The sequence below is a fragment of the Protopterus annectens genome, chromosome 5.part0, assembly GCF_019279795.1.
Source record: "Protopterus annectens isolate FY-2018-M chromosome 5.part0, PAN1.0, whole genome shotgun sequence".
Classification (NCBI taxonomy): Eukaryota; Metazoa; Chordata; order Ceratodontiformes; family Protopteridae; genus Protopterus; species Protopterus annectens.
The window spans coordinates 1161452158-1161469765 of NC_056735.1; the positions used below are offsets into that span (position 1 = coordinate 1161452158).

At 41.6% G+C, this 17608-nt stretch overlaps 1 protein-coding gene across 3 annotated transcripts in view; it reads right to left on the reverse strand.

Annotated features, from left to right (window-relative positions):
* The window catches only part of LOC122801567 (U2 snRNP associated SURP domain containing), a 2423494-nt gene that overhangs the window by 214128 nt on the left and 2191758 nt on the right, over nt 1-17608 (reverse strand). For all 3 annotated transcript variants that reach the window (XM_044071008.1, XM_044071006.1, XM_044071007.1), the window contains one exon: nt 3831-3903. In XM_044071008.1, coding sequence (XP_043926943.1) covers nt 3831-3903 — 73 coding nt within the window. The remainder of the gene's footprint in view (nt 1-3830; nt 3904-17608) is intronic.

The window sequence follows — 17608 nt, forward strand, 5'->3', positions numbered from 1 at the left end:
TTTACAGCCTCCAAGTATGTGTTTGAGTATTTGTGTGTGTTGTTTGCTGGTGCATGTATGACTGTTTTATGTGAGACTAGAAATGTGGTACAAGTGTTTCCCTTCTCCTCCTGACTGGCTGTTCCAGCCTTGGGTTGAGAGAGCTTGGCCTTCAGTTTGGCTGTATAGTTGCATCTTTCACATACATTTGTGTTTGTTGGAAGGAGGAGAGGGTTGTCCGAGTACTTGAGGCAATTGTAACATTGCCTCAAGATTCCCAGATTCACCAGCTGGACTGGAGAGTATACCTGAAATTGCCCTTTGGACATGCCTATATGGATAACTGAACTGTTTACTGATTTCCCAGTAGGGAACGATATACGGATCCTTGAACTTTTGTATGGTAAAGGGGGAGATATTGTGTTAGCATTTATTAGTGCTTACTTGAGAGCTTGGAGCAAGTGCTGGGCTGGAAAAAGGGAAGTTTGAGTGCTTATTTTGAGACTCTGACTAGTCTAAGGGAAAAATTGAAGAGCAGACTTCGTGGAGCCTGGAATAGTTTAACCCTAGCTAACCGACGGTGCACAAAACCGCGCAAATGCGGGTTTTAAGGCAGGGAGATGAAAGAGATAGAAATTAGCCCAAAATGCCCAATAAACTACTAGTTGCTGGGCTGTGACCAGTCCACAGGGACAGATAGGCTGCTCAAAGCTCCCCACTCTCACTGGTGAACAGAGAAACTCCCTCCTATCCAAGTAAGGCTATGGGCAACACAGTCCTGAATTCAGCAAAACCTGAAAACTGGACTAGACTAGCTTAGAAAAAGCGGGAAACAAGCATATTTTTTCTTCTTTTTTTGGCAGAGAAACACAGAAAATTCACAAAAACACTTTAAATGCTTACATCAGGCTAGCGCACTTTAGTATGTAGCCTACAACAGTTAAACAGCACAAAAAAAACGACTTTAAATGACTTATAAAGTGCTAACAGCATTAAAACAGTTTTTAGTATACAGCAAGGAGTTTTTTAAGCGCAGAGTTGCTAGAAATCGCTTTTCGGTGAGCCTAGCAGTCGCAGGAGAAAATGCAGAGAAAAATATATTTAAATCTGTTGAAAGTCACTCTTTTTCCGCTCTGCTGCTTGTAGTACTCTGCAGGACACCCCGAGGGGCTTGGCCAAGTATTATACAAGCAAATAAAAACGCGCAAATGCGGGTTTTAAGGCAGGGAGATGAAAGAGCTAGGAATTAGCCCAAAACGGCCAATAAACAACAAGTTGCTGGGCTGTGACCACACCTCGAGGGAGAGATAGGCTGCTCAAAGCTCCCCACTCTCACTGGTGAACAGAGAAACTTCCTTCTATCCAAGTAAGGTATGGGCAACACAGGAACTTGTACCACAGCCCTGAATTCAGCAGAACCTGAAAACTGGACTAGACTAGCCTAGAAAAGGCAGGAAACGAGTATTTTTTTTTCAGAAATACAGTAACTTACTCTAAAAACACTTTAAATGCTCAGAAAAGGCTAGCGCACTTGAGTGTGTAGCCTACAACAATTAAACAGATACTTATAACACAAAAACGACTAAAAACTATTTTATAAGTGCAATCAGATGAATACAATATGCAGCACAAAATCAGCTTGTTAGAGCACTAAAACGCTAGAAGGTCGTGTTTTAGGCAGAATTAGCAAAAACAGCAAAAAAATGCAGGGAAATAATACTTAATCAATCCAAAGTCTCTCTTTTGTCACTCTGCTGCTGTAGGACTCTGCAGGACACCATGAGGAGCTTGCTTTATTCATTTTGCCCTGCTTTATCAAGTAGGCCTTGCAACTGCTGCCTGAATGCACTCTTTCTCACTATTACAACTCTACTGTGGGATATAGGCTGAGATTATGTATAGTGCTCTATCCATACACTGTACTCCGACTGCCATGGGTCTTTCACTACTTCTGATGACATCTCTCACTTTCTTCAAAAGCCTCTCCCTCACCTCAATTCCTACACCATTTATCATTTGTACTTCTAAGTAGCAGAGACTGGATCCCAGGCCAAGTGACTTTGCTGCCCTCCTCTTCCATCTTGTCTCCTGGATACATAGCATGCCTAGTCTCCTCCTTAGCATTGTATCATCCACTTCCAAAATGTATCCTGTCAGTGAACCTACAAGTGCACCAATTCTTAGTTCATGTCGGACAGGCTGATTAGTTTTATGTCCAGCTTTTGCTCAACACAGCTATCCCAGGAAACCCAAGCTGGGCTTGACCCAAGGCTTTACAGTGGGTACATACTGGGTAATAGGAGGACACACCCCTCCTTCCTTTACCATGGGTCCCTGGCGTAGGTCAGAGTAGGTTGGGGTCCTCAACCCACATCACTGGCAAATATCTATGCATATTTCGGCATATTAGTCAATACGACAAAGTCACCTAGAGCCAGTTTTTACATCGTTAAGTGACTAGCTCTCTAACACAATGCACAGTCTGTGATCTGTGTTCTCCCATCTTAAGGATACTGTGCACCACATGTGATGCCCACGTGGTTGGTGTATACAACTCTTCCCTCTACAGACACCATCTGGATTTATTGCCCAAAACTCCATTCTTAGGTGAGGTTGAGGTGGAAATACTAAGCAAGTTTCTGGGAGGAACCCCCCCTCGGAGACACACAGAGAACATGCAAACGACACACAGGCAGTGGCCAGAGGTCAGGATCGAACCTTGTACCTTATGCACAGGAAGAGAAGGCCTTAACCATTATGCAAACTTATATTTTTTTCATCGAAGGAAATAAAGGTGAAACAATGTTATGTATTAAGAGAAGGAGCTGCAAGGGGAGGTATAGATAATTTTCAGCACTTTACTGTCATATGGCAATGTGATGGCCACAGCTGTGTGTTTACTGATGGAAGAGTTTCTTGGTAAAGGGTTTACAGCACACCACACTGCTCATTAATACTACAGGAAAAGGGTGTGTGTGCTGGGCATATCATAATAAAATATTTTGAGACCGGGGTGGCTGTAGTATGAACCGACTGTTTAAAGGATATATTCAGCTTTTAGTTCATACAAATATGTAGGACTATTAAATGGGCTCCTCACAAAAATGAAGATGTTCAAAAGTTATGCTCTAGAAAAAGGCAGAATTCTAATGAAACTAAAACAATAAACAAAAAGGTCACACAGACAAACCAATCATTAAAATCTAAAAGAAAAATCTAACCAAGCTAGAGTTTCCACTGTGTGATTCCTTAAACCTCTTAGAGTCACATGGGATATATGCAAATGACTCCTTAAGGACATCAAGTGTTTCAGCTATATGGCCGTTCTGAATGCCCATGACTTTTTCTTTTTAAGTGTGTTATGGACAAATACAGACCAATAAAGCCAAACCCCACTAGCTGTGGACATGCATGTTTCAGCCTTCTTGTGGCTTCATCAGCACAGCATAAGTGGACTGTATGGCTAACCTTCAGAAACACATGGCTGTCGTACATAGCTGATGTCCATAACCATTAGGGTTGTCTGCTGATCACTTATCAATGCATAGAATTTTACATGTATAACGAATGTCATGAAGGTGACTGCTTTGAAAGTCAAAACAAAGTACTTGAAATAAACATGTATAAATGCTGTGGTCTTCAAATAAAATTTGCGTGTCTATATTGCACTAAACCATACCTTAAATAGTGTAATACAGTTATATTCAGCAAATGCACACTGCCACTACTGCTACTTTACAAAAGTTTCTTAACATATGTTTTACACATTTACTGTGACAGCACACTACCAACCAATCAGCTTCATTTACATATTTCTAAATCACAAGAAATTCAACAAAACATTTTCCTACTTTTGCTGTGTTTCCTCTTCTTCCTCAGAATGTTCTTGCTGATCAAACATTTCCCACTTGGATGTTGTAACAGCTATTAAAAAAAGGAAACAAACTGAAAGTGGTCTTAATGATCAGAACAAGAATTAAAAAATACACATATAATGCAAAATAAAACAATGCACTTGTAAAATAACAGCCTGCGGAAGTAGAAAAAGTGGAAAGTGATTTGGCAGTAACAGAAACAAAAAGCATTCATATGGATGCACAACTTCATGTTACGTTTCAGCAAATAAAAAATGTCTGCATCTGATTTTGATAAGTATCTGAAAGTTTTCAAACAGGACTTTGCTACTACTGATGACTGACATGCACATAAAAAAAAATATGGAAACCAAAATGCCTACCTTAACACCAGATCAACAACAGTTCATTTATAGTAGGCATTCTGGGAAATACATCCACTGCCAGATGGTAGCACACTGGAGACATTTCTCCAACAGAATTGGCAGGTCACAATCCCCCCTCCAAAAAACAAACAAACACACACACACAGATGTTCTCTACTATGTATCACTGCCAAAGACATGCTGTGCTAATGTCATCTCTGAAGTTTCAGGCTGCCTTACCTATGTTACACCACCTGATAAGCATGTGAATTTTGCTCAGGCAGTAGCAGTGCTGTCTTCCTCATGGAAACTCGTAACCCACTGGTAAAGCACATATTTACAGAACACCAGAAAGGTTTCCTGCATTCCTAGAGCAAAATGTGATGCAGTTAAACAGCCAACTATTCACTGATGGTTGATAACTGCTTTACTGATGCATTCTTCTATGGTAATAAACACTACTCAGAATATCAATATGCAGCAGGTCTAGGAATGTATTTAAACATTCACTTAGCACCTCTACTGCACTAGAATGACATGAAGGGAACAGGCAAGTGGTGGACTTGATTCAGAAGGAACTGAAACACTGCCTTTGGTCAAAAACTTTGGGGCTGTATTCAGTAAAAACAAAATTATGCCACAAAAAGCTCAACAAAACACACAAGTAATTTAGATCACACTGTGTTAAGTTCTAGCTACCAAAAGCAAACGTGACTTGCCAGAAAGTGCGGATTCTGAGGCATTTGGAACCCATACAGGTACTGTAGCCAAGTCAATGTGGATTTACTTCAGAACAGTCATGCCAAACAGACTTGCAGAGTTCTTCAGCTAGCTAACTAGGGCTAGAGATATGTTCTACTTAAACTTTAGCAAAGCTAGTAGTAATGATACACTTGTCTACCAAGCAATATGACTGCACTGTTACTGGAGAAAGTGTGCGGGATTTCCTTCATTCAGAAGCTGCTGGAAGTACTTCTTCCATCTGCCTTTGATGTCCTGTGGACTGGTGAGCAGATTATTGCTGGTATCTCTTATGAAGGGTGTCTGACTATCTTCTTTACCTTTCTGTCTTTGCCTTGCAACCGGATATATTTTCTTTGTAACAATGAATCACTTTCCAAAGGTTGGTAGAGTACTTCTAATGCCTTGTTCTTTGTTACTGCAACTCCTTTCTTAGTTTCTTTATTAGCCATCCAGTATTTCTTTCTAGCCTAGTCCGTCTTTTCTATCTCCCTCTTTTTCCTGCACTCTTCCTTTTTTTCTTTCTGGAATTCTGCATTCCATCACCAGCATTGCTTATGTATCTTATTTGCATACCAGGCTTGGCCGCATATCTGTTCTGTAGTCCTCATACATACTGTTTTGAGGTTCTGTCATTCTTCAATTCCACCTATTTCCTCTTTTTCCTGTGGTGCTAGAGCGCTGAATAATTTCTTGAACTGTTGTGCTTTCTCTCCAGTCAAGTTCCAAGTCTTCAGCCTGGTCTCTGTTGACCTTAGAGCCAGCTCTGACACTGTTTGCAATTATGCTGTAGGTCATCTGTTTCACTGTGGATGACAATGCAATCGCAGATTCTACCCCAATGCCCTTTTCTTTGGAGGAAGTCTACTTGAGTTGGATGTTGGCCACTCTCGTATGTGATCCTGTGACTGTCCATCTTTCTGAACCATGTGTTGGCTACTATAATGCCATTTGCCAGACAGTAGTCTAGAATGGCTTCTCCTCCTTTATTCCTGTTGCCCCACTCATGTGGATCAAGGCAGTCTTCATATCTTGTTCTGTCTGTTCCAATATGTGCATTCAAGTCACCCAATTCATGTTGTCTTGTTTTTCTAGTAGGCGCTGTTTGAATGCACAATTTTCTTCACTATCACAACCCTGCTGTGGGGCACAGGCTGAGATTATGAATACTGCTGTATCATTAAGCTAGAATCTGATTGCCATGAGTCAGTCACTAATTCTGATGACATCCCTCACTGCCTTTTGAAGCCTCTCCCTCACTATGATTCCAACACCATTTCTAGCCTGTCCTCCTCCTGAGTAGTAGACTCTAGATCCCAAGCCAAATGGTTTTGCTGCAAAGCTCTTCCCAGTTTGTCTCCTGGATATGTCATCATGTCATCCGCTTCCAAGCTGTATCCTATCAGTAAACCTACAATGACTGTAGCAATTCTTAGTTCATGTGTGGCAGGCTGACTGGTTTTACTGCCAGCTTTCACTCAACACAGCTATCCCAGGTAACCCAAGCCGAGTCACTGGATGGCCAGTAAGCTTACTGACCCAGGGCTGCTGGGCTTTACTGCAGACAGACACTGGCCAACAGGGGCACAAATTTCTCCCACTGTTAGCATGGATCTCTGGTGTAGGACAGAGTAGGCCAGGTCCTCATTCTACTCATCACTGGCAAATACCCATGCCCATTTGGTGACAATAGTCAACATGACCAAAATCACCTAGAGCTATAGTGATCAGTGTTCACCTGACATGAGGATACTGCGCACCATAGCAGATGCCCAAAGCAGTTAATTTATACAACTCTTCTCCCTATAGGGCACAATGTAGCTTCTGTGCTACTGCCCAAAGCTTCATTCTTTTTTGGGTGAGTTTGAGATGGAAACACTCCAAGTGTTTTTTGGATGTCAGTGGAACCCTACAGAGAAACAGTGAGAACATGCAAACTCCAAACAGGCACTGACTGGAAGTCAGGCTTGAACCTTGTACATGGGAGGCGAAGAACTTAACCATTATGCTAACTGGTTAAGACCATTAACTTCACTCACTTTTTTAAATATTCCTTTATTGAACAATTAAAAAAAAAAGACATAAAACAATAAATGGTATAAAAATAGCAAAATTATATGCACAAAAAAACAATACAATCATTTGAAATTAATCATTTTTCTATAAAATATCCTGTACTAACCTGGCTTAAGAAAAAAACTAAGAAAACAAATACATACATCATAGAAAAGGTGAACATTTGTAAAGTTGGTCTAGGGTATTATAATTAAAAATGTTCAAAGTTTAATAGTGAATGCCAATGTCTCTCCAAAATGTATACAAGTATATGTAAAGTATAACCTAAACATCATGTCATAGAAACAAAGAGGAAGAGATAAAAGGGATGTGAAAGAAAAGACTATATAACAATACATAAAAAAGAAGGGTATTAAAATTATTGGGGGAGGGGTTTGAGAGAGTTGAGCATTAAAATAAAAAAATAATAAAAAAAAAACCAGCAGAAAATAAAGACATACCTGAGGTCAGTTGACAATTACAACTAATGAACAAGGTCAAATACCTTCAGCCAGTTATCTTTAGATAAATTACTTTTAAATCTGTCTGGTAGAATTTTATAAGCTTTAATATATTTAATGGCACTTTCTTGGAATTCGTTCAAGTCAACTGACTGGAATTTTAAGCCAGTTACTGGCAATATAACACTTTATTAACATGAACATGATAGGGCGGCCACGGTGGTGCAGTGGTTGGCATTGCCGCCTCACAGCAAGAGGTTCTCCAGTTCGATCCTCAGCTGGGGTGCCTTCTGTGCGGAGTCTGCATGTCCTCCCTGTGGTCGCGTGGGTTTCCTCCGGGTGCTCGGGTTTCCTCCCACATCCCAAAGACATGCTGCAGGTGGATTGGACACTCTAAATTGGCCCTAGGTGTGCGTGTGAGTGTGCCTTCTGTGGAAGGTTGGGCGCCGGGCTGGCAACTCAACACCGTAAAACTCCACTGCCATTCAATGTGCGGACAAGGTGATCCGCTGTGGCGACCCCTAACCGGGAAAAGCCGAAAGAAGAAGAAGATTAACATGAACATGATGATTAAAATAATTAAATGTTGAGGATCAAGTTTGGCTGGTGGTATGTGAAAATCCGCAAATTCCCAAGTCAGAAAAATCACTAATATACCCCAGTTTTACAAGTTTATGTGTTAAAAGAGACCAAAGGTAAAATACAGGAAGATGTTTAGTTTTGTTTTAACCATGATTGGGAATGATAAAGAGGTCCTAAATTTCAGGTTAATTATCAGCTTACAAGATGTCCAACTGAAGTCACCTTTTTAGAAAGCAAGTCCCATATACCAAGTCTCTCTAAAAAAGAAAAGTGAGATAATTCAAGCATTTTATTATTAAGTTGCAAAGGAAGGTTCAGATATAAAGACTGAAGAGTTGAGCAACATACTGTATACTAAAGATTTGTTAAGAGATTTTGGAAAAATATGATCAGATTAACAATTTCACCATTAATTTTAATTCTTGAGTGTTGGCATTTATGACAGCATGCATACTGCAACTGGAATTCTTAAACAGCCAAGCTGACCATATTTTAACTGGGTCTATGACCGCCCATCGAATGGCATACGTTGTCAAACATGCTACTCATCGAGCCATTCGAGTAAGATTGCATTACGGTAGGGGTAAGAAAATTTGCCCCTTTCCCACTGTAGTGTGATCTCAGAGCTGGTGTAGATGATTAATGGGGGTGTGGTGGGGCACAGCTCCCCAAATGAGGAGGTTTCGGTGAACGGTATTTTACAATGCAATCCCATATGGCAATTTTTGTTTGATGGCTAAATATACACTCGTTTTATTCCAAGAAGGAATCCATGTTGTAAACTTCATTCATTCTTGAGGGCTTACATAAAACCGATTCACTTTCTTTTTGAAGACTTTGGAATGTAAATGTGGAGAACTGTTACACTGGATAGATGTCAGATGATTAAAGCAAAGGACTTGATTCAAAAAGTTTATTTTTTTTTTCATCTCTGAAGAAAATGATGATTCTGTAACATAAAAAAAACAAAAATGTTCCTCAATCATCAGATCCTCTGTATAAAACTTTCTGTCTTGCTTTTCTGACAGCAGTAACTGATTACCTGAATACACTTTACATGAAACTGATGAAAAGAAAGCAGGCTGTTAAATATATGGACATGCCTGTGACTTCTCAGGCAGGCTGAGCATACAGGAAAGATGACTGATTTAAAGTTTGCTTTAGAAATGTTGCTCACTTCCTTCAACTTCAGTATCTCAAACAGCTGACCTGGAGTCTTACAAAGAATATGCAAGCCATTTTTTCTGACCTACAAAAACAATCTGAGAAAAGGATTCAGGATTTTAAGGTACCTGAACCATGTAGTTAAATTTCTCCACAAGATTCTCCTACTTACAACAATGCTTATGAAAATTATGTCACTGTTTAGAATTACTTTTGCTATTATTTTCACTAATGAAGACAATTATCACCAAGGACTACACTAATTGACAATCATTTGCAAACAATGCTGGGACTGGCCATAACGCAGCAGATAAAGCAAGACACCAACGCTCTAGTGGCGTCAAAATGCTGCCCAAGTAGCCCCAATGAACAGCTGGAGTTGCAAAAAAAAGTCACATCATCTCAAGAGAAGTCAGTATGTGACTAGTACTTTAAGTAAACCTTATGCTTTTGAAACATAAAACATTTCAGCCATAAAGTTTTGTTTTCTTTACATAATCTTCAGCCATATGCACTGTTACTGAAGTCCAGCTGGACCTTTCTGGTTTTGTTTTCTTCACATAATCTTCAACCATACAAACTTGTTACTGAAGTCCAGATGGACCTTCTAGCCTTGTCTGTTTCCACTATTCTGTATACTAACACACCTCTGAAATCATTAGTAAACACTTAAGCCAACCCTTTCAAAGAATATCCCTACACAGCTTTGGACTTGGAAGATTCCCGCTCTTTGCTACAATATTGGCACAAACTGATGCAGATGACGTGCAAATGGAGTCACTGGAGTTGTAGTGTGATATTTTTAAGCTTAAATATATGGATGTGAGAATGCCACCATTTTACAAGTTTCTTCCTCCAGAAAGACTCACAAGCTTACTGAATTTTTCTGCAAAGATAAAGACGGTATTTGGAAGTACTTACATTTGTGAGCAGCTTTAAACTTATATGGATATTAACAAATCTGTATCAAGATTATGGATCGCTGATGAACACCTGCAAGCATCACTCAGATTGCTTTCATCTCAGGACAGCGTTCCTAATACTGACAAGCTTTTAGTTGGAAAGAACTGCCAGCCAAATGGCCAGCATAAGGCACTGACCTATTTTACATTTAATAAAAAAAGTTAAATTTCATGAGTGAAATTTTCTGTTTCTATGTGGCCTGAAGATGATTTTCATTTGAATAGACTGCCCATACATGTCAAGCAGAGCGGCTCCTTGGCCCTCATCAAAAGGAACCTTGACGACTGGATGGGAGATAGGAAATTTACCCCAGGGATCACGTCAGTCGCCCTGTTAGACAGGGGTCCAGGGAAGTAAATATTGTGGAAAGAAATAGCTAGGGAATTGTTATGGATAGGCTTGTATAGGCCCCTAGGGCCGATAACCACTATAGTACCGACCTATGAACCTATGTTTAAATCCGCTCTGATGTAATGTAGTGGTTTGGAGTTTACAGCACGTTGATTTGTGTACATCATTCAATCTGGCAAGGAAGTCAAGCACAACTTCTTATACTTCCAACTATTATGTAATTCTGTTATAATTCTGAATCTACACAAGTGCAGAAGACTGATACAAAGTGATAACTTGACAAGTTTATGTATAAATTGGGGGTCAAGTGCAAGATGACAACATAACTCAACAACAGCTGGTAAACACTATAAGGGTTGGGAGGGTGGCCTAATGGTTAAGGTGTTTGCCTTACAAACACAAGGTGCAGGGTTTGAGTCTCAAAAGGGATAACTGGCTAAGCTTAAAATGGCTTGCAAGGGCAGTTAGCTTAGTACTAACCTATGAACCTAAACAGTTAATACACTGAATAAATAGACAGCAAGTGTTGCGGTCAAAATGCCAAATTCTGTTGTGTATTTACAGTTCTACTTGGTGGCAACATCTCTTTGCCTTGGCTTTGAGCAACAATGTTTCAGCAACAACTTGGTAACTACAGTCCATAACTGCAAAACAGTACTATTTTTTTTTTCAGTTTGACAGGGTGACAGATAGAACTATTTATTTATTTTTGACAGCCTTCAACTTGATACACAGAACGTCATGCGAACATCGAGTTCATGTAAGTTTAAGACCCCAGTCCTAAAGATGGATTATAGGTTCATAGGTTGATACTAGGCTATCTGCCCTAGGGCATTTATAAGCCTAGCCAGAGTGTGTTTGGCTTTCGCCACCCTTTTAGATTAGTTGACTGTGCCTCTGTATAGTAGGTCACAGAAGATAGCCCTTTTAAGGTTAGTTTACCGTGCCTCTGTCTAGTAGGGACACAGAAGAGATCCCAGGGGTAAACCTACGATCTCCTACCCACTTGTCAAGATTTCTCTTGAAGAGGGTCATTGAGGGACTCTGCCTAACATGGATTGGGATTTTGTTCCAGAGTGAGGGGAGCCTCTGTGATTTGAATCTGTCCCTCCAGCATGTCCTATTTATTTCTGTGCTGAGGTTTAAGTCCCTGGAGCATGTGGAGGGATTTGGATTTTCTGCGGTGGAGCATGTCCATTAATTCTGGTTTGGACATGGCTTTATACGTCAGGCACAGATCGCCTCTGAGTAGGCAGTAAGCAACTGAGTAGAGATGGAGTTTCTTTAGCCTAACTGCGTAGGGCATCTGTTTGAGTCCCTTAATCCTCTTGGTGAGGAACTTTTGGGGTCTTTCCAGTTGCTGCAGGTGTCGGATAAGGTACATCCCAAATGGGGCATTGTATTCAATTATGGGCCTGATGAGTGATGAGTAGAGGGGCACAATGACCTCTCTTGATCTAGATGTGAACCCTTTCGTAATAAGATGGGCTATATAAAAGGGCTTCTAACCACTTTGGCAACGTGATTGTCAAAGGAGAGATTGCTATCTACTTGGGTCCCCAAATCCCTAATCACTTCTTCCGTACTTAATGGATTACCACCTATGTGGTAATTAGTGGGCACTTTGTTTTTCCCAAAGGGGATGACTATGCACTTTTTGGCATTTAGCTTTAGGCCATAGCTCTGGCACCAGTTATCCATCTCTGTGAGACCCTTTTGAAGGATGCTTGTGTCAGTCGGCGAGTCGATTATGGCACCCAGTTTACAGTCATCTGCGAACTTGGTCAGCCATAGTCCTCCCGCGTTAGCCTGTACCTCAGAGAAATATATACCGAACAAGAGAGGTCCCAGGACTAAGCCTTGTGGGACGCCACTTGTAACTGGTTTAGAGACTGACATGGCACCTGCAATTCTGACCATGTGGGTCCTATCCCTGAGCCAGTTTGCAACCCATCTTGTGACATAGGGGTTGATACTTAAGCTGGTGAGCTTATTTATGATGCCCGAGTGGGGTATTGTGTCGAAGGCTTTTGCGAGGTCCAGGTAGGCTGTGTGGACTACCTTCCCTTCATCTATGGCCTTGGTGACTGTTTCAAAGAAGTCGACCAGGTTCAAGAGGCAAGATCTGCCCTTAACAAAGCCGAATTGGGTAGGATCCAGTGTTTGGAGGTTCCCAATGTCTTTGTTTACGAGTTCCACGATGATATGCTCCATAGCTTTGCAGACCAGGCTAGTCAGGCTTATAGGGCGATAGTTTCCGGGGTCCGTTGTGGCACCACCTTTGTGGAGTGGGACCACTGTTGCTGTACGCCATTCCTTGGGTACACATCCTGTAGTAAGGCTGAGACTGAACAGTGACTTTATGTGAGGGTTCAGTTCTTCTTGGAGCTCATGTAAGATGTAGCCCGGGACACCGTCCAGTCCCATTGATGCTGTGTTTTTTGCTTTGGAGAGGGCAGCTCTCACCTGTGCATCTGTGATGTCAGGGAGGCTACACTCTGTTGGGATAGACATTTGCTCTTTTGGGGGGGAGAAGTTTGCACTGAACCTGTCTGCCAGGATGTTGGCAATGTCTGTGGGTTCAGTGTATTTTTTGTCATTTTGCACTAACTCAGAGCATATCTGGGAGTTGCCACCCAAGTTCCTGACATAACTAAAGAAGGCCTTCTGATTATCTTTAGCATCTTGTGCAATTTTTCTTTCGAAGCTGGCGTTAGATAATTTTATGAGGGATCGTAGTTTCTTGCTAGTACTGATCAGAGATGCCTTCCTTTTTTGGAATTTTGCTCTATCATGTAGTAGCTTTCTCCTTCTGTTGTATAGCTTACTTATGGCTGGGGTCCACCAGACAGGTCTCCTGCCTTTGGAGGAGTGAGTCTTGGTTTTATTGGGGATAGCACGATCCATTGTCCATACAATGCATCTGTAAAGGATTCTGCGGTTTGGGCCGTATTTTCCACTGGCCCGGGGGCTTTGAAGGATTCCACCTCGGTTTTGAGAAGTGTGAAGTTTGCTTTTGAGAAGTTCTTCACCGTGGTTTCCTAGGCTGGGGGTGGGGACAGATATGGATGTCCAGTGAGATTAATTTATGGTCAGATCTTACCAATGAGGGGTATACCTCTGGTATGGAACATAGAGTCCCCATGTTGGTGATGATCAAGTCCAATATGTTTTCCACTCTTGTGGGAGTGATGACCAGTTGTTCCATAGCATTTGAGTTTATAAATTCTAGGAAGCGTTGGGTGAGGGTGTTGGGGCTTGAGTAGTGCTCCCAGTTTATGCTTGGGTAGCTGAAGTCACCCAATATGATGGTGTTTGGAGAGACCTTCATATTCTCCAGTGTTCTCAGGAAAGCTGAGTGGGGGTTCCTGAGTTTGGGAGGGTGGTCTGTAGCAGGCTACAAACTGAAAGGCAGTTTTGCCTACTGTTAGTTGCACATGGATGGTCTCCGATGCTTCGTGCAGTGCCACTAACCTGGAGGTGTGGGTATCTTTGATGAATATGGATACTCCCCCTCCTTTTGTGGTTCGGTCTGAGTTTTGGGGCCGAAAAGCATGGTATGAGGTATAACCTGGTAGTGCTGGGGTGCTCTCGGGAGCCTTGAACCAGGTTTCTGTTACTGCACAGATATCGATATTCTCCATACTGAGGAGAGCCTTGAGTGCGTGCATCTTGAGGTTTAGACTTCTGGCGTTGAGCAGCATTACCCTTAGTTTCTTTTTCCTTGTGTTGTCTATGGAGGTGGGTTTGTCTTTTGAGCCTTGCCTAAAAAAGGCACTATGGGGGTGGCAAGAGCCATAGTCAATATTCGAAAGCCCAGGGGTGACAGGTGCAAGCCGTCCCTAGCGAAGCAGCATGGCTTGTCGAGCATGTCATCCCAGGCTGACAGACACTGGATCCCCTCTGAATGACACCAATACTTTAGCCAATTGTTAAAATTGATCATTTTGTCTTTATACTGTGGCATCATTCTTGGTGAGGGTAAGATGCTACTCAAGGTCATGGTCATACCGGCCTGGGCTACATGATCAGAGAGCTCCTCTATGTCTCTTTTTATGTAGTCCAGGGAGGTACGTCTCAGGTCATTCACACCAGTATAGACAATGACAGAGTCATATTTGTACTTGCTTTGGACTGACCTGAGTGCTTGTGTTATGCGGCGGATCCTGGCACCCGACACGCAGCTTACAGTGACCTTCTCCTTGTTCAGCCTGGTGAGTGGGACGTCAGTGTGTCTGACAATAGAGTCACCTATTACAATTGTATTAGGTGTGTTGTTTAGCCTTAAGGGCTGTGACTGTGTGGCACACTGACTTTGTGAACTATGTGATACATGGGTATTGTTGTGGAGTAGCGGTTGCTTGGATGTCTGCTTTGGAGGTCTCTGCTGCTTGGGAAGATTTTTATTTAGAGCCTCCGAGTATGTTTTTGTGTGTTTATGTGTTTGGTTTGCTGCTGCGACAGGTCTATGTGAGACTGGATTTGTGGTGTGTGTGGTTACCTTCTCCGCCTGACTGCACCAGTACTGGGTTGAGAGAGCTCAGCCTCCAGTTTGGCTATATAGTTGCATCTCTCACATATACTTGGGCTTGTTGGGAGGAGGAGAGGGTGGTCTGTGTACATAAGGCAGTTGTAACATTGCCTCAAGATTCCCAGATTCACCAGCTGGACTGGAGAGTAAACCCAAAACTGACTTTTGGACATGCAAGAATAGTATAAGGAACTACTTTTTGAATGATCAAAAAGGACCAATAAGGAGCCAAGTACTTTAAGGGAGTATAAGAGGGTGTAGTGCTTTAGTTTATAGTGCTTACTTATAAGATTACTTATACGAGCAACTGCAGGGCTTTAGAATGAAAATAGAGTGCTTACTTTGAGATTTGGAACAGTTCTAAGGGAAAAAGTGAAGAGCAGACTGTGGAGCCGGGAATAGTTTAAACCCATTTAAGTGGAGCTGTCCGATGCTGCTCTATTCGCAAAACCGTGCAAAACTGCGCAAATGCGGGTTTAAAGCAGGGAAACAGAGAGATAGGAATTGACCCAAAACGGCCAATAAACTACTAGTTTCAGGGCTGAGACCACTCCTCCAGGGACAGATAGGCTGCTCAAAGCTCCCCACTCTCACTGGTGAACAGAGAAGCTTCCTCCTATCCAAGTAAGGATATGGGCAACACAGGAAACTATACCACAGTCCGGAATTCAGCAAAACCTGAAATCTGGACTAATCTATTTCAGCAAAGGTGGGAAAAGAGATTTTTTTTTTCGTTTTTTTTTCAGGAAACAGCAGAAAAACACACAGAAAACACTGTAAATGCTATAAACAGGCTAGTGCACTTTAGTGTGTAGCCTACAACAGTTATACAATACAAAAACGACTTAAATTGATATAAAACAAGTGCAGAAACTATAAAAAGCAGAAGGCAAATGCAATTTAAACTTTTTAAAGCACAGATCAGTTAGAAATTCACTTTTTAGGCGGGAAAAGGCAGTCGGAGCAAAAAAACAGAGAAAAAAATACTTAAATCTGGAAAAGTCTCTCTTGTGTCTCTCTGCTGCCTGCATCACTCTGCAGGACACCACGAGGAGCTGTGAAGAGTTGTATACTGGCGCAAAACCGTGCAAATGGGGCTTTAAAGCAGGGAGACTGAAAGAGATAAGAATTGACCCAAAATGGCCAATAAGCTACTAGTTTCAGGGCTGAGACCACTCCTCCAGGGACGGATAGGCTGCTCAAAGCTCCCCACTCTCACTGGTGAACAGAGAAGCTTCCTCCTATCCAAGTAAGGATATGGGCAACACAGGAAACTATACCACAGTCTGGAATTCAGCAAAACCTGAAATCTGGACTAATCTAGTTCAGCAAAGGCAGGAAAAGAGAATTTTTTTCCCCAGGAAACAGCAGAAAAACACACAGAAAACACTGTATATGCTATAAACAGGCTAGCGCAGTTTAGTGTGTAGCCTACAACAGTTATACAATACAAAAACGACTTAAATTGATATAAAACAAGTGCAAAAACTGTAAAAAGCAGAAAGCAAATGCAATTTAAACTTTTTAAGGCACAGATCAGTTAGAAATCCGCTTTTTAGGCGGGAAAAGGCAGTCGGAGCAAAAAAACAGAAAAAAATACTTAAATCTGGAAAAGTCTCTCTTGGGTCTTTCTGTTGCTTTTATCACTCTGCAGGACACCACGAGGAGCTGTGCAGAGTTGTATACAATAACAAACTTTTTAAATCACAGATTCGCTAAAAAAACTGGCGTTTTAGTTGGAATTAGTTAAGACAGCAAAAAAGCAGAAAAGTGATACTTAATCACTCCAGAGTCACTCTTTTGTCTCTCTCTACTGCTGTAATCTCTGCAGAACACCTGGAAGGCACTTGCTGAGCGGAATACAAGTGTAAAAAATGTGCAAATGAGGTTTTTATAGCAGGGAAGTGAAAGAGAGAGAAATTAGCCCAAAATGGCCAATAAACTACTAACTTCTGGGCTCAAACCACTCCTCCAGGGACAGACAGGCTGCTCAAAGCTCCCCTCTCTCTCAGGTGAACAGAGAAACTTCCTTCTATCCAAGTAAGGTAATGGCAACACAGTAACTTGTAACACAGCCCTGGAATCAGCAATAACCTGAAAACTGGACTATACTAGTTCAGAAAGGCGGGAAACAAGTATATATATATATATTTTCAGGAAATAGAGCAGATACAATCAAAATTAGCCCAAAAAGACCAATAAACTACTAACTTCTGGGCTGAAACCACTCCTCCAGGGACATATAGCCTGCTCAAAGCTCCCCTCTCTCACAGGTGAACAGAGAAACTTCCTTCTATCCAAGTAAGGTATGGCAACACAGAAACTTGTAACATAGCCCTGGATCCAGCAATAACATGAAAACTGGACTATACTAGTTCAGAAAGGTGAGAAACAAGTATATATATTTTTTTTTCCAGAAAAAAGAGCAGATACAATCAAAACAACACTTTACCCAATTAACCAGTTAAAAAGCTTAAAACTGAGCCCTGTTCCAGCAGTCTTCAATCAGCCAAGTTCTAACTGCACCGTCCTGCCACTAGGGTACAGAGAAACCTTCTCCAA